Raw genomic sequence first — 23,114 nt, 5'->3', positions numbered from 1 at the left:
TTTTGACTTGGTTACAGACCAGCTTATATCTATCATAGTCTTCCATGTCATCTGTTAATTTATATGTATCCTATGCATTTTTCTTCTCTGCCACATGTCTAATTAGTTCATCTGACTCACTTCTGCAAATACCACTAACAAAACAGTTGTACAGGAGGTCGCGTGAACAGTGATCCCGCTGGAAGTCAGCATTTGCGAACCGGTTCCCGAGGCAGTAGGATGGACGAGTATTCAAACGTTGAACTGTCCGACATGCACCTCACGTATGGAGCTGCGCACTGTAATGGGCACGCCGCTCTGTGCTTGTACCAGGAACGTTTCCCGCACAGGTGTGCTCCTCATTATACAATTTTCACACGTGTGCACAGAAGGTTACATGAGACTGGTTGTTTCACGAGAGGTACCATGAATAGAGAGCGAACGACGAGGACGGCAGACAATGAGGAGAATGTCCTACGTCTTGCAGAAGGCAATCCGAGTACGAGTACTCGAGCAATAGGCCAACGATTGGGTATTTCCCAATCCACTGTATGGAGGATACTGTCAACAAACCAAATGAGTTCATACCATCTGCAACGCGTCCAATCATTGGAGCCTGCGGATTATCCACTCCGGAGGACTTTTGCTACTTGGTTTCTTCAACAGAAACGGTTCGCAAATGCTGACTTCCAGCAGGATCGCTGTTCACGCAACCTCCCGTTCAACGTCCTCTACCACATGACGAAGGCATTTTGGACCCTGCAATGCTATGTGATTCCGATTCATCTTTGTGCCCCCTACACCTCCTGCAAGTTTGTCGCACTGGTAGTGAATCACCCTGTATATAGTTCCAGGCTAGTTCTGTTCAATCACTACTGTTGTTGAGTTCATAATCAAATATTTGCATATAATCAATTATGAAGATACCATAACTGATTATTGTATGTTGTTATAAGCCATTTATAATGTATGTTTACAGCTTTTCAATAACTAATAAGGGAACTAATGTGAAGGATGATTAACATCTCATAGCAAATATATAGCAGGAGAAAAAAAAAAAAGACTTTTTATCTGGTTTGACATTCCTCAAATTTGGTTTGATAATGAATTTATTTTATATTTGTTTTTGAAGAAAATCAAATACGTTCGGTAAACTAATGGCTCACAAGAATTATAAATATAGGGTAGTAGGAAAGTAAAAAGATACACGATACAAGGGTTTGGGCAGTTTGGGGTTGCAAATCCTGTTCCTAGAGTTAGGACCCTGAACATAATTCTGGGAGTTTACATCACATATTTAAGTCAGTTATGGAGTAATGATAGTTAAATTTAAAATTTAAATTTAATAAATTTTAACAATAAGTATATAAATGCTTATACCCCATATTGGTTAGTTCAAGTTTTCTATGCTGTAAGTCAACAAAGAGGCTAGGCATATAAAATATACAATATGCGTAAGCCCATCAGCTGTTTGAAGGAAGGTAATGTTTAGTTTTAATTATATTAAGGATAATTAAATTGGTAGTTAATTAGCTTCTTATGTTTGATGATATGAACAGCTTTAATGAAGTGGTAGTAAAGATAAGCAGGTGGAAATTCATTGTCCAATAGTTTGTAATAGAAGTTTCTGATATTATATATTGTTATATTATTGTTGTTACAGATGGTGGCTATTCTGACACACTGTGATAGAATGATATTAGAGTTACCTTTCAGAGTTGTTAGAATGCCAGCAAGTGAAATTGACTGCATTAAAGTTGAAAGTATCACATTTATTGATGGATGGTTGTTTTTGAGTTATTAATGCCAATATCCAGATTAAGTAATTAGCAGCTTGGTCGTTGCTCTTGGTTTTTTTCAAAAGTGAGTTCAGGATTTAGATGTGCAAAATCTTGTATGAAGTTGGGGCAATCCCGTTATGAATAAATCATATATTCTCAGAATACAGAGTTCTGGCAGTAGTGAGGTTTCTGCCCAGTATAGGTAGAGGTATACGTTTTCCCTATTCTTTCATATTTTTTCGTGTTTTCTGTAGATCCAATTGCAGTTTTTAGTCTATATTCATATTCAATGCTCCTCCCCATTCTTTTCATTTAACCTTTATATATTCATTATGGTTGTTGGGTTCGTTCTACAAAACAGTGTCCCTAGTCCATAAACCATATTGCAACACCATTTTGTTACACCTCATTTAAATTCTTATACAAGCTATATATATATATATATATATAGGCTGTTTCAGTTAAAAGGAACTGGGTCTATCATGCTTATTTTTAGGTTTAGGTTATTTGTCATCTGATTTTTTTTTTTTTTTTTTTGTGTTTAGGGGAAATTTTTAGATATTGCACTAACTATTGTTGTTGTTATTTGGTTTTTAGGAGCATTAGCAACTAAGGCCATATTGCTCCGGGATATGCGGTGGTCATTCCCTGACCTTTCCGCATCCTCCATATTTGGTGGTGACGGGCTCGAACCCCGGTCTAATCAAGAAGTGTGTGCTACGCACTGCTGCTCCTTCCCACCTGGCTACGGAGGCACAGCACTAAGTATTACTGTTTAGATTTTACAATTTAGAAATTTAAATTTTGCCTAATAAACTGCCTTTTTCTCAATTGAAAAGTTGTTCTTGTCTTTAGTTCAGTCTAGAGACATCATTGGTATACATAGGAAATGAAAATCACTCAATGTTATTTGAAAAAATAAAAAAAATTTAATGGTTGTATGTGATGTTTTCTCTTTGGTACACAAGCTTATTCATATGAGTGTAGCTACATGTTGCACCTCCTCAAGCTTGCACCCACCCTGTTCATTTTTTCCCCCCAAATAAAATCAGTTCATGTTTATTTCAGTGGTATACTGCTGACATTTTCGCCTAACTATGAGTTTGGTAAACTTTCCCACAAAAATTGCAGTTGATTAGGTAAATTTTAAATTTAGTAATCTTAAAATCTTAGCAGACATTTTGAAGAACACAACACAGCAATTAAAGGCAGTATCTTCCAAGGACTTCTGCTGCTGCTGTTGTAGATCCTGAAAATCCCAAATGGAGCACTGCATAGGTGCAGCTGGAGAGTACTTTGAAGGGAATAAACATTGAAATTGTTGTATTTAAAATAATAAATGATTTAAAAAATATTTCTTATTCCTTTTTAATCATACCTTGTATATAGATGGTCTATATGGGTTAAAGTAAGGATAAAACTTCTGGTCAAAATGATGTCTCTTTTAATTGTTATGCGTTTAACATTAAAAACTCCCTGCCTTTTAATTCACTGTAATTTTCTTCTTTCAGAGATTTGGAGCAAGCTGAATTCTGATGTTATACCTCTCGGAGCATTCAGGGTGGCATGGTTACTCTAATGGGTATTCTCCAGAGTTTATTGCATGTAATAGCATGATGGAGTGCTTGCATATGGTTTCTGCAAGTATCACACTAGAATGTAATCTCTTTTTACAGTTTTTGGAATCCAGCTAACCCTTGTAACTCTGCCCTTTTTTGTAGGGAAAACGGAGATATTTACCTCTTGTAAGCATTAACTCTTGTAACCATTTACTCCAATGGATGATTCTGTAAGTCCTGTTCACTTGTGAAATGGATGAATACATCTCTTGTTACTAAGAAAAAATGAGACAGCTTTTGTGTAACTGTTTCTATTCATTGTCTTTTGATTAAGCTTGTTTTTAGGCAGTCTGTTAGGTTGAGCCTTCAATAAAGACTAGATGGAGGATGATTTTGACTACTTATTTTACTCTTTTGGCTCTGTGAATATTATTTTCCACTCCCAATATACCAGCCCCATCATGTGAATGATGCCATTCAGTGACCAGAGTTCAAGATTAAAGTTATTGTGGTTAATATGAACAGAAAAATGGAAACATGCACAAAAAAAAAAAAAAACACGGCTAAACTACTTTGATAAGTAGTTGAATGATTTTTTCAGAAATGTTTTTTAATATCTAATGTTGTTCCAGAACACAATGTTATTATCTTTATTAATAACATTATGTTCTGGAACTTCTGCCAGTCTCTTGGGCATGTGCACTATTCCTCTCAATGATCAGAACGTCCAGGCAAAAAAGGGAAGGGAGATGAAGTCATTAAACTAATTTGATTATTATTTACTTAATTTCTTTGAGTTTTTGTAGTGGTTTTCCCTAATTCTTAACTTAAATAAATAAATGTAACAAGAGGTACCAGTATACCATTTAAAAAATATCGTGGTAATCATTAATAAACTTAAATGGAGGGCCTCGACATTTCAAAGTTGTTACTTTTGGGATTTTGCAAATGTCAAGGCCCTCTCTTCCAAACTTTTCCCCAGTTTTCAGAAATAAATCACACAATCTGACCAGGCACAAGTAATCAAATAAAGTTCACAATAAAAAATACCTGTAAAAAAAAAAAGTAAAATAATGAGTTCCATTTAATCACCAAGAAGTGTTTTTTCCCCCCTTATTAAATTTTTTAAGTCAAAGTATAAAATATTTTAAAAGTAAAACATGCAATCCCTATATCATAAATTAAATACAGAAGAGATTGCCCCATAAAGGTATTTTTTATCAGCAAACTTTCTGACAACTACAAAGCTGCTGACTACTGCAATACTTCAGCAAACATGCATCATTCCTGGTAGTTATTTTGCCATATGTTGTGTACATTATATGTTCTGTTCATTCAGTATAGCATCAACTACATCTATTCCTGTATTTTTATACTTAATTCTTACAACCTGCAATATCATTATCTTTCCCTATTTCTGCACTGCCCTTTTTTGACAAATTAAATATCAATACCAAACTTTTCACAGTCAAGTACTCTGCAATCAAACACTGATGTACTGCATCCACTACTGAGTTCAAAATTTAATGTGAGCAAACTGATTTGATGCAATGTTTGTTTAGAATTTTTTAACCAAATTTTCTTAAAAATATCTTTTCCACAGCCAGTTTGAGACATTATCTTGCAATAATTAATGTTCCTATTGTAATTTTACTTTGTTACTATTAAAATTCTAAATTTGCAACTTTGTTTATATTTATAAATAGAAGCCCTACAGACAGTTATAGAATTATAAAACCCATTTTTTTAAAGTGCAGTGCAGTGCAGTGTGTTTCTTTACATAATGTTCAGCTGTGTAACATGAGCTTCAATGCATATAACAGAAGAAATTATAAAAATGTCATGAAAGTTGATAAGCTACTTCTGAATTCCTGTATATCATATAAGCATGTGAAAGAAAGATAGCTCTTAATGGTTCACATAGAAGCTCTGGTAGTTTATGTAATAACATATCTCTTAATTTTTAATGATTTTATCAAAAACTCACATTTGTTTCCACATTTTCATTTTTTGGTTCCACTCTAAGCTCTGCTTCCAAAATTCTTTCAATAGGCATGTCATTTGGGGAACTACTAGTACTCTCTACTTCATTTTCATTTCTTTCTTTGGTTCGCTGTCTCTCTTCCTGAACAGCTAAAATTCAAACTTTCACTGAGTAATAATGAAACTTAAAATTAAAAGAAATATCATAAAATAATTCCCACTGCAATTTAGATTTTCAATTAAGAATTTGAAAATAAAGAGAAAAAAAGATATTTTATTATTGGTCTGATTGAAGATAATAAGAATTATGACACTAACATGTGGCAGCCATTTTAGATATTAAAATTGAGTTATTCATAGGTACATAATACTTATATCAGCCAGTGAAAAAATTTAGCTAAAAAAAAGTCACTTGATGTGAGTTATTTGATGTCAGCATTAGAATTTTTTGGTGACGTTGAAAATTTAAACTGAGTAGTGCTATGATATACTAACTGCAAAGGTAAACATTGTGCTTTTATAAATAATACAAATACTGTATATGTACTGCGAGCTCCAACAGCTACTGCATATTAGCGTTATATATTGCAGAGTTATATAGTAAAAAAAAAAAAAAAAAAAATGCAGTTGTAAGTACAGGGTTGTTAAAATTAAAGTATCCCTATGTAGAAGTCTCTGGAGTGAGTTCTACGGCTCGTACTGAAGAGAAATTTGGACAACAGGTACAATAAAGAATGTGCTCGCCATTTATTAGAAAAAAAAATTAGTTACTATATGACGCTGTGGCAATACAAATCACTTGAACAGCACTACAATTGTTCAATGTGTCCTCCATTTAGGTCAACAACAGTTTCCATTCGAAGAACAGCATTTTCTACAGCAGAACGTAACATGTCAACTGGAATAGTCAGCACATGTCTAATGCTGTCCTTCAGATCTGCCAGAGTTTGATATCCTTCCCAATACACCTGGTTCTTCAAAAAACCCCACAACCAGAAGTCGCATGGGGTGAGGTCCGGTTATCAGGGTAGCCAAGATGCCTGGAAACAACAGCTGATGACCCGTTCATCTGTAAAGTGTTGTGTTAGCAATCTCTGGACACAACGGTGTATGTGGGGTGGCACACCATCTTGCATGAATATGGTATCCTGAAGGCACCCACGTTGTTACAGCCCTGGTATTGCGAAATTTGCCAGCATTTCATAATATCACTGACAGAACAGGTGCATTGTCCAGTCGGTGTTACCTGTTCAAAAAAATATGGCCAATCATGAATGTGGCCGTAAATCCACACCACACTGTCACTTTTGGAGAATGCAACAGGACCTCTTGGATAACTCGAGGGTTTTCTGTTGCCCAAACGTGACAGTTGTGCGTATGCACTTGTCCATTTAAGCAGAAGTAGGCTTCAATCACTCCAAAGGATGTTCCATGGCCAAGTGATATCCACTGTCATTCGCGCCAGAAACTAAAGAGCATATGTGAAATGAATATCTGCATCACCATGCTTTAGCTGCTGTAGCATGTGCATCTTGTAAGCATAGTACCGCAACACCTGAAACATTACTAGCCTTACAGTGGAATATGGCATGTCCACTTCACGAGAAACACCAGGGGCTCAACATCTGGTGAGTATAGGCTTGGCACACCCATGGTCCTGAGCTGGATATCATCATTCTTCTCTTTCTTGGTGATTCCCTTCTACTTTTGTCTCTCTCTCTCTCTCTGTCTCTCTCTCTCTCTTAGGGTAACTCGAGATTTTTATTATGGCTGGTACAGCATAAGCCTCAGGCTCCCTTCACCATATAGCTGATAATAATAATAACAGCTGGCACACTTGCACTATCACATGGAGATTGACTTGGTAAATCCAAGACAGCCATAGCCACATCTTCAATATGAGAGGAGTCCACTCATTTTCAACCGCTACCTGGTTGAACACCAAGATGTCCTGTCGCTTCAAATTTCACAATCATTTTACAAACAGTCATAGGTCCATGCCTTATGCACTTCTGATGCCAGAATTCTCTGATAGTACAGCTTCACTAATAGTGCCTTTACCTGCAACTTTGTTGGCATTGCTGCTGTACTGCAGACAAACATCTACTGTATAATTTTGAAGAGACTGCTTTGCTTTTATACAGTACAGCAGAGCTGAGTAGTGGCGCTGAGGAAATAGCTTACAATTATGCAAATAGCGTAAGTTATTTGCATAATCCATAATCTTTTTGCAACTAATTTTTTTTTCCAATAAATGGCGAGCACATTCTTTATTGTACCTGTTGTCCAAATTTCTCTTCAGTACTTTCTTCTCTTGGCAAAAAATGAAAGGTTATAATTCTGAAATTATAAAATGGTCAATGTTATTCTGGTCTTTTCAACTCATCACTGCTGGTTTTAATGGTACATTGGCATTTGAGGCTGTAATGTACCTGTGTATTATGTTTGTACATAGTGATGTTCTCAAGTGGAGTTGTAAGTTATGTAGACTAAAACATTGAGGAATATAACTTGCAGAGAAAAGCCTTGCTCCCTCTAACTGCCCATGTTTAGTCTCCAGAGCTATGTTCCGGTCAACCCTTCCTCATCTCTTCCATCATGCAGTATGATTGATGACTTTTGAGGTTATGATGAACATCGTGGCGAGATCCAATCTTCCTTACATTTCAAGGGTACAGCTCTAAAACAGTGTTGGCAGGCCGGCTGCTAGTTAGTTAGTACACCCGACCAAACCTATTGGTAACTCTTTAGAAGGCTTCCGGATCAGCTAGTGTGTATGCAGGGGAGCATTGTCGAGGCCACGTTATGTCAAGGATCTGGGTATATATTCTTACCACGTGTATGCCATATCCAAAAATTTCATTACTTCATACAGCATGTCCCCCCCCCACACACTTTTTCTTACTATTCAATACACTGTGAATTGTCAAACTAATAGAGTAAGCTTATGTGTAAAAAGATCTAAACCTCCAAAACACTTCCTAATTCATTTCACAAATATATCTGGTCTCAATTCTAATCTCAATGATGTCCATTTCCACTTGCAGTCTGCCAAACCCCATGTACTTTTTCTGACTGAATCTCAGTTATCGGTTGATTCAATTATTGCTCATCTCAGTTGCCCAAATTATTCTCTGTATGATTCCTTTCACCTCAAAGGTGGTACTTGTGCATATGTCTGTTCCGATATTCCCTGTCAGAGACTTGGTAATTTGGAATCTCCTCTGGCTTAAAATCTCTCTACCTCATTGTGTAAAATTCATCTGTTGTCTCTACCGTTCTCCTAACTCCACTAATCACTTGGAGCTCTTCGACTTCCTTTCTTTGCAACTTGACTTTTTCCAGACACACTTTCCTAATAGTGAGGTAATTTTCCTTGGTGATTTTAATGTTCACAACTCCAGCTGGCTTCCGTTTGCTAGTCACACCGACCCAGCTGGTCGAGATGCTGAGGCTTTTGCAATTACTAATGACCTTGCACAGATTGTTCATTTACCTACAAGAATACCGGACAATCCCAACCATACAGCCAACATGCTTGATCTTTTTCTCACAAACAACCTTTCTAAGTACATGGTCGAAGTGAGAGGTCCTTTAGGCCCCTCAGATCACAACTTGGTGACTGTCTCTTCTCCAATGAAGCTTTTATCACATGACTATTCCCAACCTCGTATTGTTTGGCATTACAAGAATGCAAAATGGGATGACCTGCGAGATATCTTTTCTTCTTTTCCTTGGTCGGATTACTGTTTCAAAACTTCTGATGTCAACGTTTGCTCAGATTGTATCAGTAAAATTATTCCTGCAGGAATAGAATCCTTTGTCCCACACTCAACTTTAAAATCTCATCCTTTATCTAAACCTTGGTTTTCCAATAAATATGCTAGGACTGTTCAAGAGAAGAACGTTGCATATCGTAATTGGCTTGTTTGTAATTCTTCAGTGTCATTTACTGCCTACACCAAAGCTTGCAACAATTGTAAAGCAGTTATCAATCAGTCCAAACTAGAGTTTGAATAGGCTAAGAGTATAAAACTTGCTTCTTGCCCTAATGGTAGCCAAGGATTCTGTTCTCTTGCCAAAGCTATTGGCCACAACTTTTGCCCATCTCTGCTCCCACCTCTGTCCAAACCAGATGGTTCTGTTGTCACTTCAGCCAAGGATAAAGCTGACCTACTAGCATCCCATTTTCCTTCCAACTCATGTATTAATGATCTTGGTAAAACACTTTCCACCATTCCCAACACACTCCATTCAATGCCTCCTGTGGTCTTCTGTCAAAAGGATTTTGACGAATCTTGATGCTAAGAAAGCTCCAGTTCCCAATGGTATTTCTCCACTTGTTCTCAAAACCTGTGCTCCTAAACTTACTCCTATTCTTTGCCGCCTTTTTTCACTTTCTTATTCCAAAGGTGTTTTTCCTTCTGCTTGGAAATTTGCTCATATCCAGCCAGTTCCTAAAAAGGGTGACAAATCCCTCCCATCCAATTATCGTCCCATTGCAATTACTTCTACACTTTCCAAAGTAATGGAGAAATCAATTAACCGCCAACTCTTAAACTACCTAGAAACCTTCTGTCTGATCAACGATCGCCAGTATGGATTCCGTCAATGTCGATCCACTGGTGATATTCTTGCTTATTTTACCCATTTATGGACAAATTCAATGGAAAAGTTTGGTGAAACACAAGCAGTTGCTCTTGACATCTCAAAGGCTTTCGATCGTGTTTGGCCTAAAGGTCTTCTAAACAAGCTTCCATCTTATGGTTTGCCAACTTTTTTTGTAATTGGTTATCCAGTTTTCTCCCGGATCGTTCACTGAGGGTGATGATAGATGGCTCTCTGTCTTCCAACTTCTCCACTAATGCTGGTGTCCCCCAAGGTTCATTTCTTTTCCCACTCTTTTCCTTTTGTATATTAATGACCTTCTTCCACTGACTGGAAATCCTATCCATAGTTTTGCTGATGATAGCACATTGCATTCCACTTTTCAATTTAAGAAACCTTGCCCTGCTCAATCAGCTTCAACTTTTCGAAAATCTGCTATCAATTCTTTAAATGCCGATCTCCAGGTAATTCTCCAATGGGGAAAAGACAACTTAGCTGATTTCAATCCTTCTAAAACTTAGTCTTGTCTTATATCTCGCAAAAAGGATTCTTCTGCCCCTATGCTTGTCTTTGGTGACACTCTGATTTCTAGGCAAAATGATATGTCTTTTGGGGATTACCCTGACTTCTAATCTCTCTTGGCAAAAGCACATTACTAATAATGCTTCCTCTGCATCTAAAAAACTTGGTTTTCTCTTTCGCTCTCTGCATTACTTTTCTTCCAAGCAGCTGCTCACTCTGTACAAATCGCAAATCCGCCCTACCATGGAATATTGTTCCCACCTCTGGGGTGGGGCCTCCAAAACCTCTCTCAGGCTTCTTGATTCTGTGCAAAAGAGGGCAGTTAGGTTAATTAATGATTCATCTCTAACAGAGTCTCTCCACTCACTGTCTCATAGACGTACTGTTTCTGCTGCATACCTCTTCTACAGATATTTCCAGGGGCACAGTTCTTCTGAATTGGCTTTATAATTTCTGCTCTCTCTTTCAAAATAGTCCAAACACATGCAACCACCAGTCAACATCCATTTACTGTCCAACTTCAAACTCACAGAACTAACTTTTCATCTTCCTCATTTATTCATTCAACTGCCGTTTTTTGGAACAACCTTCCTTCATACGTATTTCCTGAAAATTACAGTCTACAGAAGTTCAAGTCCAATGTCAACAAATATCTTCTTTCATCTTCTCAACCTCCAACCCAAGCACAGTACTAAGTACTCCAGGTTCTAATACCTCTCGTGTTTGGAGTTTACATAAAAAAAAAAAAAAACCGGCAGTACTACAACTAGTGATGGGCATAATTGAATGACTCAATCAATTTCAATAATGAAATGATTCATAATTCAGAGAATGGAATCAAACTAATGTTATTAAAACTAAAGTTTAAGTTTTGCATCCTTATAAAAGTAAAAAAAGTAAACTTCAGCCATTATCAACCCAGTGCAGGATGGAAGCCTCCCCAACAATTCATGCTGAGGGAAATGGACCATAATCTGCCACGCTGGTCCAATGCGGGTTTTGAAGATCGGCCGTATTTAGCAGTCAGGGGCTTGAACTCTGGTCTACTCAAAGAACGTGTGCTGCTGCACTTGCACTCCTGACCACTCGGCTACGGAGGCCTCATTATACCACAAGGCTAAGCTCCCCCCCCACTTGTGTGTGTGTGTTCCTTCCATATCAGCTACATTTCTGATTATATCTTTGCATTTAATTATCAAAAATCCATAACTGATTATTTCAATTGTAAGTCATAATCGATTATTTGATTATGAACTCTTAAATTATGCCCATCACTAACTACAACCCAGACTGAAGAGGCCTTTAAGAACTCGTCTAATCTAATGAGATCAGTACCCAAACCTCCCCATATGAGTAATAAGTGGAGAAACCACTATAATATCATGGAGGATTTTCATTCACCCCTTAATTGGTTGCACCAGTGTTTTTGAAGATCACACCCCCACAAATAACCTTAAAAATTGTTCAATTTTTTGGTGACACCTTTATTTTAAATACGTTATGAAAGGGCATTTTAAAATAAGTGCTGCAGAGGGGATTTTAAAAAAAAATCCCCCTGCAGCACTTAACACTTTAAATGTGTATGCCTAATATCATCTCCCTTATTTCAAAGTTATTTTAACTGTCAGCGAGCAGTATATAAATTGTAAAACCTGCATGCCTCAACAATTGGATGCCCGTCAGACTATTCAATAACACAAAGCCAGAGAATGTAATGATTGGAGGTGCTGCCATAAAACACAAAGCCTGTGCACTTCAATAATTGTACATGAGCACAATTTTAAAATTCTTGTTTTTCAGCAAGAGTATAATTAATGAGAATAGGCTTAACTTGTTCCTGCATTTTTCTTACCTGCTTAGCAACTAACACATTTCTGGAATTATAAATTAAAGAAAACACTCATTGAAAGGTATTAGTTTGGTCATTTTTGCTGCGTGGTCTGAAGAGAATGAAATTGCTGATACTGTGTGCTCTTCAAGACCCTGTGTGCACCTGACTCTGGGTTAAAAATGGTGAGGTCAGCCCTATAAAATTCAAACATCCAACAGGAAGCACGCCTATTCCCGAACAGCTAAAAAACTCTCACAAAGTGTTATTATGCTGCTTACAAGGCTGATGTCCACACTAGTGGTAAAAAATCTCACTCCCAATTACTCTTCCTAAAGCATCCCAGAGAGAGAGAGAGAGAGAGAGAGAGAGAGAGAGAGAGAGAGGAATAACTGTAGTCAAGTAGTCAGTGTATAAGAAAAAAGTTATGCATGAATGTACTTGAATCCATGTGATACTCACAAAATATAGTAATAATCCTGTAGTCTCTACCTGTGTGGTCATACTGGCATACATATTATTTATTTGGGCCTAGAGATCAGGCTACCCACTCAATCAGAAAAATATTCTCACTTTAAAGGAGTCCATTGACCAGCAGAGCTTCACAGAAGGGTATTAGTGTCAATAACAATGAATTCACGGCATGTGACACAGGCAAAAAGCCTCAACAATATTCAAGGATCTTGTCCCTATACTTGTAAAAATTTGAGGTGCCGTCCTCAAATATGTAAAAAATCAATGCTATTTATCATAATACCTCCCCAGAACTATTAAACCACCACTATAGTGGTTCCTTTCCCTGATGTATTGGGAATCAGAACTGAATCTGATTCTCAATGTATTTTTATGCACGATGACAACCATGGGTTACTAAATGTCAGTTTATTGGTAAGAGGAAATATGTTACAAAGTGATATACACTTAACAAACCTATGCTGTACAGCCTAGGCCAGAGGGGCTAACATCTTCCAGAAAGAAAAGTACACATCCAGTTAACTATAACTAACATAAAGTTGGCTCCCACAACAGTATAGTGTCGTGGGGGCCAACTTCAAATCCAGACCTCTCCATTTGTTACTCAATTGGAGAGGTCTGGATTTGAATCATATTGAGACTAGAGGAATTTCTAAAGGTGTCTTCAATTGAGGCTGTAGTTGGCCAGTCTCAGAGGAAGGAGTAGGGTTCCCTTCCTGTAAGCTGTGCATATATAGCACTTCACAATTGGTTTAGAATGTTTAAAGATGGACATGATTCAGTCACAAAAACCGGCAGTCCTGGAGCTCCAACCACTGCTGTCACGACAGAAACCATAAATGCTGCTTCCATAGTTGAGAGAAGATCATTGTATAACAGTAAGGCAACTGGAAGAGATGTTAAGATTATCAATAGGAAGCATGCACAGCATTCTCCATAATCATTTGCATATGACACGTGTTAGTTCCAAGACTACTCACACCCAAGCAACAGCAAGTTTGCATGGAGGTTTGTCAGCAGCTGCATGGATGGTTACTGAAGATGGCGAGGTTCTGTACAAAGTGATAACAGCAGATGAGATATGGCTTCATCATTTCGACCCAGAGTGTAAGCAACCAAGTTCTGCTTGGAAGTCCACCATCGCCAACCCCGAAAAAAGCAAAAGTTGTGGCTTCTGCATGAAAGGTTATGGTCATCTCTTTTTTTGACATTCAAGGAATGGTTTGCATGTCGTTCAATGTCATACGACTGTTACAGGACCTTACTGCACATTTTGCCGGATCACATTCTTTGAAAATGGCCAGGTGGGTGGATACTGCATCACAATAATGCGAGACCTCACATTGCTCATACTATCATCAAATACTTAGCCATCATTAATGTCAAGTGTGTTCTTCTTTTACCCTACAGCCCTGACCTTGCACCCTGCTATTTTTATCTTTATTTCCAAAGTTAAAGAAGGAGCTGCAAGGAAAACGTTTCCATTTGTGTAAAGACAGTGGATGCAATTCTCAAATGCCTATCAAAAAATGGCTTCCACCTGTTTTTGAAGAATGGCAGAAACATTGGAGTAAGTGCATTTCATCAAATGGGGAACACTTTGAAACGGGCCATTAAAATGTAGATGATTAATAAAGGTATGTTGCGAAAAAAAAAAATCTTTCTTTATTGACCAACCCTCATATAATGCATAATACTTCTTCACTAAGAAAAAAACTGATGGAAAAACAAAAAATAATTACTGTTAACATTTTGGTGACTATAGGGTGAAAATTTGATTGATCACTTCCTTTGTATAATTTTTGTCTGCCCAAAACACTACAAGCTGGTTAACAACCAGCTTGTAGGATGGAAGGAAATACACAAAATCTGGTGCTAAAATTATGTTAGCAGTTAAGATAGACTATTTCTGATGAGTTTGTCCATGTGGCACATACCATCCAATCTTAATCTCAAATTGACTGCATCTGGATGAAACCAACAAAACAATTTAGTAAAAATGCATAGTGATTTATCTGTATAAATCAGGTTATTGGAATCAAATTAAGATTATACACAGTTTTCCAGGAAATGGTGTAAAGGAAGCCATATTTTAAAGTGGCCACCTCAACATCTGATATTCAAATGTTGAGGTGGACTTTTCAACCACAGGCCAGACCTTCAGCACAACACAACATTGAGCAAAATATTTGAGCTAAATCTTTGTCATGCGATCGTTATATATCGAACCTAGATAGCGTTAATATAGTATAAGTTATAATATTTTCGGTGATCGGTAAAATCTATTAAACTTGTTGAACTTTGTTGGCATTTAAACTGTACTTTTAACTGAATACATATACCGACTTAGATTACAAACGTAACATAATTAATTAATACATAACTGATATGGAAGTTATAAAAAGGGAACTCGGAGATAATTAATACTTGACACTAAAAAATATATATCCCGTTATAACCGTGTTGGGAGATAAGTTAGGGTTATAAACTGAAATTGAAATTTTATTTAAATTAAAAGAAATCATGACTGAGACCAGAGCAGCAAAACAAAAAAGCTCAAGCTAATGGAAGTGCTGTGGCTCAGAGGAGAACTGAGGGGGGGGCAGTTGCCTTCTGAATCACAGCCTTCTAAAATGCACAGCTTGCATGATGTTTGTGGAGCATTCAGGTACGGGACATGATATTGCCATGGGGGATGTCTTTGTGTGTGCGCGATGCAAAGAGTGTATCGAAATCAGGCAACAACCAGAGTTCTTATGGGCCTATATGAGAGCTTGAAGGACAGGGTGGATGCCCTCGAAGGAACTAAATTGAGGGGCCCGTCAAGCTCTCAGCTGCCCACATCAACGCCAGAGCTTGCACTTGGTCATCGCGCAACACAGCGGTAACCCCCAAGGCAGAATGTGCTGGTCCCAAAGCAACTAGTAGTTGTTGGTGACTCTATTGTCAGGGGAAACGGGGAACATGCTTTGTAAAAAGGATATGTGGAACAGGACCAGGGTATATCTGCCAGGGGCAAAGGTTGATGACGTTGTAGAGCTGATATCATCTTTTAAGGGCACAAAAGGTGATATAGTTGTACACGTTGGCACTAATGATATCAAGAGTAGGAGACCGGCAGAATTGCTTAACAAGTACAGGTCACTGTTGAAAAAAAGCCGTGAAATAGGGTTGAATTTGAAAGTGTCTGCAATTCTGCCCAGACACGATAGGAGGGAGTATATGATGAGAGCCTTGTCGATCAATTCGGCCCTGGAAAGATTGTGCAAGACTCAAGGGGTAGAATTTTTTTCAGCCTGGACTGTACTTGTTAACAGGAGAGATTGCTTCTACAGGGATGGGATACACTTAAATAGAAAGGGTGCAAGAATATTTGCTGATGCTATCGAGGCAGTGTTAGGTGGGTCGGAAAACTGCTAGCTTGGGGGGAGACAAAGACGAATAGATTAACAGTAGCCACTGGCAGAGGTGAAAGAGATTCTTGCACTGCTTCTATTGGAATGAGCAGAAGCCTGAAAAACAAGATGCAGGATATTTCAGAGACTGCTGGGAGTCATTGGGGTACAAGTAAACACATGGGTTGTGTTAGGGTAGCTAAGAATAGAAATAGGTGCATGTATACTTGCGTGTACACCAATGCTAAGAGTTTAGTAAATAAATTTGATGAATTTGAGGTATTGCTCAAAACATCAAAGGCAGATATTGTTGGGATATCAGAGACGTGGTGTCACACAGATATAAGGAATGCAGAACTGCAATTTGGGGAGTACAACGTCTACAGAAAGGATAGACTGGATAGGAAGGGAGGAGGGGTTATGCTATTAGTTAAGAAATACATAAAATCCAAGGAAGTGAAGCCAGTGGACATCGCTGGATAGTGTAGTGTTGAGTCAGTTTGGTGTGACATAAGCATTGGGAGATCAAAATTGAGAGTAGGAGTGTGCTATAGGCCTAATGACTGATGAGTACAATAAGAAACTGTACACGGAAATAGAGTGGGCCAGTAAATCAGAGTCTTATAATGGGAGATTTTAATTTACCAGATTTTGACTGGAATTTGGGGGCTGGTCACTCACACACTAGCAAGGCTTTCGTGGATTTATTGGATGACTGTTTTCTACATCAGCATGTTCGGGAGGCAACTAGAGGGAGGAATACTCTTGATTTGATTATCAGCAGTGATTCTTCATGCATTAAGAATCTGCAGATAAATGAACCACTAGGTGGCAGTGATCACAGTGTGCTGAAGTGGGATTTACTCAAAGAGGTAACTACCATTAGGGGTAAAGGGAAGGGTTATTGCTTTCGTAAAGGCGACTACGATGGACTGAGACAGTATTTAAATTCTATACAGTGGGACCAACTGATGATGTTACCAACAGCAAATGTAAAATGGGAAGCATTCAAAGAACATATCTTGGAAGCTACTAGGCTTTACTAAGAAACTTTATACCAACTAAGAAATATTATTCAAGGTTTAGGCTTAAATGGATGTCAGATGAACTGATGAGGCATATGGCAGAGAAGAAACATGCATGGTATACATAAAAATTAACACATGACACAGAAGCCTATGATAGATACAAGTTGATCTGTAACCAAGTTACAAAGGAGGTTAGGCAGGCGAAGGCAGATTACGAGAAATCTTTGGCAAGGGATGCAAAGAAAAACAGCAAAGAGTTCTTTACTTATGTAAACTCTAGAAGGAAGGGGATGAATCAGATTGGTCCACTTGATATCGATGTGTCAACTGCTGATGCTCCTGCTCAGGTAGCTAACAAACTGAATGAATATTTTCCATCGACATTCACACATGAGGAGTTATTTAGCGAGGGGAAAGCCAGAGGTGTACTCAACTCTAGCAGTAAGCTAGAGAATCTTGTAATAACTGAGAGTAAAGTGGAGGAGAAATTGTTGAAGATAAACACAAGAAAGGCACCCGGGATGGAGGGATCTATTCAGTTATATTAAAGGAGGCAGCAGAGGAAGTAAGCAAACCCTTAGCCATAATTATGAGAGATTCCTTGGACTCAGGAGAGGTACCCACAGACTGGAGATGTGCAAATGTGACCCCAATTCACAAAGGAGGATCAAAGGCTGACACAAGTAATTATAGACCTGTGAGTTTAACTTCTGTTCCAGGAAAATAATGGAGGCACTAGTTAAAGAAGCACTGCAGGATCATTTAGACAAGACTTCAGTTATAGCTCGGACACAGCATGGTTTTCTTAAGGGGAAGTCTTGCTTGACCAATTTGATTGGATACTATGATGCAGTCACAAAAGAACTGGATGCAGGGAATAACTTTGATATTATATACTTGGATCTTAGAAAGGCTTTTGATACTGTTGCACATGGAAGACTGCTGCACAAATTGGAGCAGTGTGACATTGGAGGCAAATTGCTGCTGTGGATAAAGGGGTGGCTGAGGGGGAGAAGACAGAGAGTTATAATCAATTCACACTGCTCGTCGTGGACTAATGTTATTAGTGGAGTCCCTCAGGGCTCAGTGTTGGGTCCATTATTGTTTTCTGTATCCATAAATGATATTGATGATGGTATATCAAGCTTAATGTCGAAGTTTGCAGATGATACAAAGGTCGGCAGGGTTGTCAAGGATACTACTGACACTATGCTGCTGCAACAGGATCTCGAAAGGTTGTGCAGATGGGCTGAGAGGTGGCAAATGAAGTTTAACATTGACAAATGTAAAGTACTACACATGGGAAACAGCAACCCCAGAGCAATGTATCGACTCTGTGGTACTACACTGACAGTGGTAGAGAATGAAAGGGACCTGGGGGTGGTTGTGCAGGCAGATATGAAGTTCTCTGAGCAGTGCAGAAGGGCTGCAAGAATAGCTCATGGTGTACTGTCAATGATATATAGGAATTTTTCTAGCAGGGATAAGGAGGTGATTATTCCCTTGTATAAGGCAATGGTCAGACCACACCTAGAGTACTGTATACAGGTCTGGAGGCCTCATTTCAAGAAGGATGTAGAGCTGCTGGAACGAGTACAGAGAAGGGCAACAAGATTAGTGAATGGAACAAAGGGGTGCTCTTACAAAGAAAGGCTTAAATTTTGCAAATTACAGTGTCTGGAGACTAGGCACCAGCGAGGTGATCTGATAGAGGTGTATAAAACCTTGAATGGTTTGAGCATGCTCAATGCTGATGGGATTCTTCCTCTCACTCAGAATAATCACCTGAGAGGGCATAAATTCAAATTGAGGAAAGACAGATGTAGGATAGACGTGCGGAAATTTGCCTTTAGCCAGCGGGTGGTTGGTTGGTGGCACAGACTTCCATCCCTTGTCGTGGAAGTTGATAGCCTAAATAAGTTTTAAGGCTCAGCTGGACAGGTATTTTGAACGAACAGAGGGGTGAAGTGGAAGTGTTTTTTTTTTTTTTTTTGGCTGATGCTGCATAAGCTTGCTTTCTTGCATCAAATGCCTCTACTAATGCTAATGCTAAATAGATGTGAGATATGTATTTAAAAAAAGATATCTAAATCAGAAATATGCAGCAGATTTTTAATTAGGAACCAAAGTTTTTTAAATGTTTCATGTGAGATAGAAACAGAACTTTAGAGTCCACTCACATTCTGTGAAATACTAATAATTAAACCATTCAGTATATTTTTGTGGTCATTTTTGTGAGGTGTTATTTAAATGTTATTACCAGAAGGCTAGCCCGAGTATCACTAAGCCAGATTCTGGCTTAGTGATATCACCAACCAACCAGCGGGTGGTTGGTTGGTGGAACAGACTTCCATCCCTTGTGGTGGAGGTTGATAGCCTAAATAAGTTTAAGGCTCAGCTGGACAGGTATTTTGAACGAACAGAGGGGTGAAGTGGAAGTGGTTTTTTTTTTTTTTTTTTTTTGGCTGATGCTGCATAAGCTTGCTTTCTTGCATCAAATGCCTCTACTAATGCTAATGCTAATTCTTAGTTTCCTGTTTTCTATTCTATCGTAAAAGTAACTTAAAATTTAGTCCAGGACAGTTCAGGACTCCAAATAAAAAAAAATCGACCAGAAATCGTATAAACAGATGTTTTGCAAGTCATAAATAAGCGACAAGAAGCGTCATTATAAGTTGTCACTGAGAGATAATGTACCTATTATCTTGCAACCCCTGCTGTCTTCACACCCGCTGCTCAAAAAAAAAAAAAAAAAAGAGAGAAGAAACGTTTAGTTTAAATGTGTCGCGTCGATTCTTGTGTTCCGTTGCACCGCAAAAAGGCAAATTTTGTTTCGTTATTTATATCAAGGATGTCAAAATTTTATTTTTCTAGAAATCGTGAAAATGATGGGCAAACACAAAAAGTTGTGCTTTCAAGTTAAGCAAAAACTTGAAATTATTCAAAAGTTTGAAAACGGTGCATCCGTTAAATCTTTAAAGAACCGTTATAATGTTGGTGACCAAACCATATATGACATTGTAAAAAATAAAGAGAAGTTATTAGATTTAAAATGGACATCGTAAAGAATAAAGGGAAGCACTGTATTAGACACACAAATAGGGCGTCGCAAGTTTTTTTTGTTTTTTATCTATCGCCATACTTTTTACGTAGGTTGCTGAACATTTTTAGATACAGTAAGTTCCCAACTTATGCAACTTCGGACTTTTGTAAATTTTTTTATCACCCATTTTTTTTTTTTTTTACCCATTTTTTTTTGTTTTTAAGGATCGTTAAATTTAAAACAAAAAAAAAATAATAAGCAATCAATAATGACAATTACGGCATGCACAAATTGCACAAGTGAGATACGGAGTAAAAAGCAAAAAAATAGGAAAGAAGATTCTTAAAATTTATTTATATTTTTTTTATATGGCTGAAGATTTCAGTGATGGGGACACACACATTTCACTATAATAATGTAAAAATCCCCAGAATTCCAGCTATTGATATTATTGCAAATGCAATAAGATCGAGTTTACTACCCGTTTATATAATAGATTGTGCTAACAGAAAAGACCAATAAACCAGAAAGTGCAAATTGTTTTTATGGTAGTGACCTGCAGAAATGTGCTTTAATAAAATGTGAGCTCGTGTGGGATGATAATAGTGAGTTCTCGCCTTAACCCTGTGAAGTTCTTTACAGAAAATTATTTTGTTCGTTGTCATGGTGTCAACTAAGAGAATAAGTGACAACAGTACTAGTAAATCTACCAACAAAAGGAAAGCGATCGATTTGGATCAGAAAATTAAAATAATGATGTATGAAAATGGTCAAACATTAACAAGAATTCTTGCCGAATTCAGATATGTCAATAATAATATAGTAGCAATATGTTATTAGTCATTCCCGAGTTACGTAAAAGTTGACTTACGTAAGAAGTTCTGGAACATATCTCTTACGTATGTCGGGTACTTCTGTATTTTTGGATTAACCAGGAAATCGATTATCCGGGATTTTTTTTTTACCATCTATCCCGGAAAATCGAGAGTCTACTGTACTTTAATTTGTAAATTGTAATAGTAATATTGTAAACTGGTAACTGTAATTGTATTATTGGTAATTATAATATTCTAAAATATTCAAATTTTTCTTTCTATTTTTCTGTTCCCCAACAGCTTGGTCTGACGATGGGTATTGGTAAGATACCCAAACACCATATTAATGTATAGTAATGTAGGCAAACAACCTAATAAACTATATTGTTAATTTTCACGTGGTATAAGAATGATTTTAACATAATAATAACCTTAATGGAAAACAACTATGTAACGTCCTTCCCTAACTATATGTCAGTGATTTATTTTAGATTTTATTATAATTATAACTTACTTTTGTTTTTTAAAACAATTCCTTACTTTTGCTTTTAAATGCTCAGTTTAGAAAATTTACAACCCAAAAAAGGATGACTGCTTTTCAATATTAAAGGTGAATAAATAATATAATGATACACCTAAAATTGAAAATATTCCAAAATTTTATTAAGTACAATACACAATTACATTTATTGAACAAAACATTTAATGAGAAATTTTTTTTGATAATTAACAAAATTTAAAATGCTGTTTCAATTCACTTTCTGCACAGGCTGTATAAAAATAATTTGCAGGCCATAGGTTGGATACCACTGGGCTAGAGACAAATTCATGTTAAAATTATAGTAAACTTCTGTTATAACAGTCCTACTTAAAGTACCATTTTTTTCTGGTTCCATGATTAACCCAGTGAAGTGGGGGAGGGGACCTTGCTTATAGTGCCCTTTGGGACTGGTCCTTTTGAAAGCACTATAACAGGAGTTTACTGTATTTTACAGGGAGTACAGCTTATCACTCATTGCTGTATTGTATTTTTTGTCCATAGAAGTCTGTACTCACAGATCAATTTGCAGATTGTGCAAACTGAAAAACTCAATTACTTTAGGAGAGAATCCTATTTCCTCTGTGATACTGTCTAACCACAGCCTCAATTGAGGATTTCAGAAATTCCTATGGGTAGCTGGTATGAATTGAATCCAGACCTTTCCATTGCTCATATCCATTTCATTTATTTTGTAAAAGCGAGCTGATATGCATGTTGTTGTATAGGCTGAAAAATCCAGAATAAGTTAGAGAGAAAGGTAAGAAAAGATGGATATTTGACTGAATTCTGGCCGTCCGTGGGCCTTCCATGGACCATGCAGAGAGCTTATGGTGATGAGAGTACGTCAAGTTTGTAGATTCTACTTTTATACTATAATTCATTTATGGAGTGATAAGTTTCATTGATATCTGAAATTCTATTTGCAAGAAACTTGGTAAAAGGACGAACAACTCTGATGTCATGAAAACTTGACTTACAATAATGTATTTGTGATTGAAATCAAGAATAGCTGGAAATTTATATTCTTGTTCATTTCTTTATCAAGCCATTAAAATGAATTTAACCCCTTTCTGCAGTGAGTTTGCTGCAGTGTTGGTCTTTTGCAGTGAAAATTTTTTAAAAGTGAATTTTATGTAAATGCTTTAAAATTAATGTTCTTTTCCTGTTTTTTTTAATGAAAATCCCAAACATGAGAAGTATTAGAACCTATAGTACTTAGTACCATGAACAAGTTGAAGAATGATAAGACCAAAGACACTTGTTGACATTAAATCCAAGTCCAACGCTAGAATAAAACTGTCAAAAATCAGATTTTAAAACAATTTCATTAAAAAAAAAAAAAAATCTGGTTTTGGTTTAATCAAAAAGTGGTGAATAATCTTAATTACTGAATGCTTAAAGATTCTAAGTGAGGCTTATAATAACATCTTTTTAGCACATGCACACCAAGTTAACTTATTTTATACACCAGTCTACAAAAAAGGTGTGTTCAGTGAATACTTGTTTTTCTTATTTGCCACATGTATTTAAAATGAGGGATATGAGAAGAGGAAGCAGA

General features: G+C 37.2%; 1 protein-coding gene across 2 annotated transcripts in view; it reads right to left on the bottom strand.

Annotated features, from left to right (window-relative positions):
* LOC150087344 (retinoic acid receptor RXR-alpha-B-like) overlaps positions 1–23,114 on the bottom strand; it is a 186,937-nt gene that overhangs the window by 82,348 nt on the left and 81,475 nt on the right. For both annotated transcript variants that reach the window (XM_090371144.1, XM_090371143.1), the window contains exon 5: positions 5,307–5,452. In XM_090371144.1, coding sequence (XP_090227270.1) covers positions 5,307–5,452 — 146 coding nt within the window. The remainder of the gene's footprint in view (positions 1–5,306; positions 5,453–23,114) is intronic.

Source organism: Mastigoproctus giganteus, chromosome 4 (genome assembly GCF_048544385.1).
Source record: "Mastigoproctus giganteus isolate SK-2022 chromosome 4, ASM4854438v1, whole genome shotgun sequence".
NCBI lineage: Eukaryota > Metazoa > Arthropoda > Arachnida > Uropygi > Thelyphonidae > Mastigoproctus > Mastigoproctus giganteus.
Note: the sequence above shows the minus strand (reverse complement) of the source record. Positions and strands in the feature narration are given on the sequence as shown.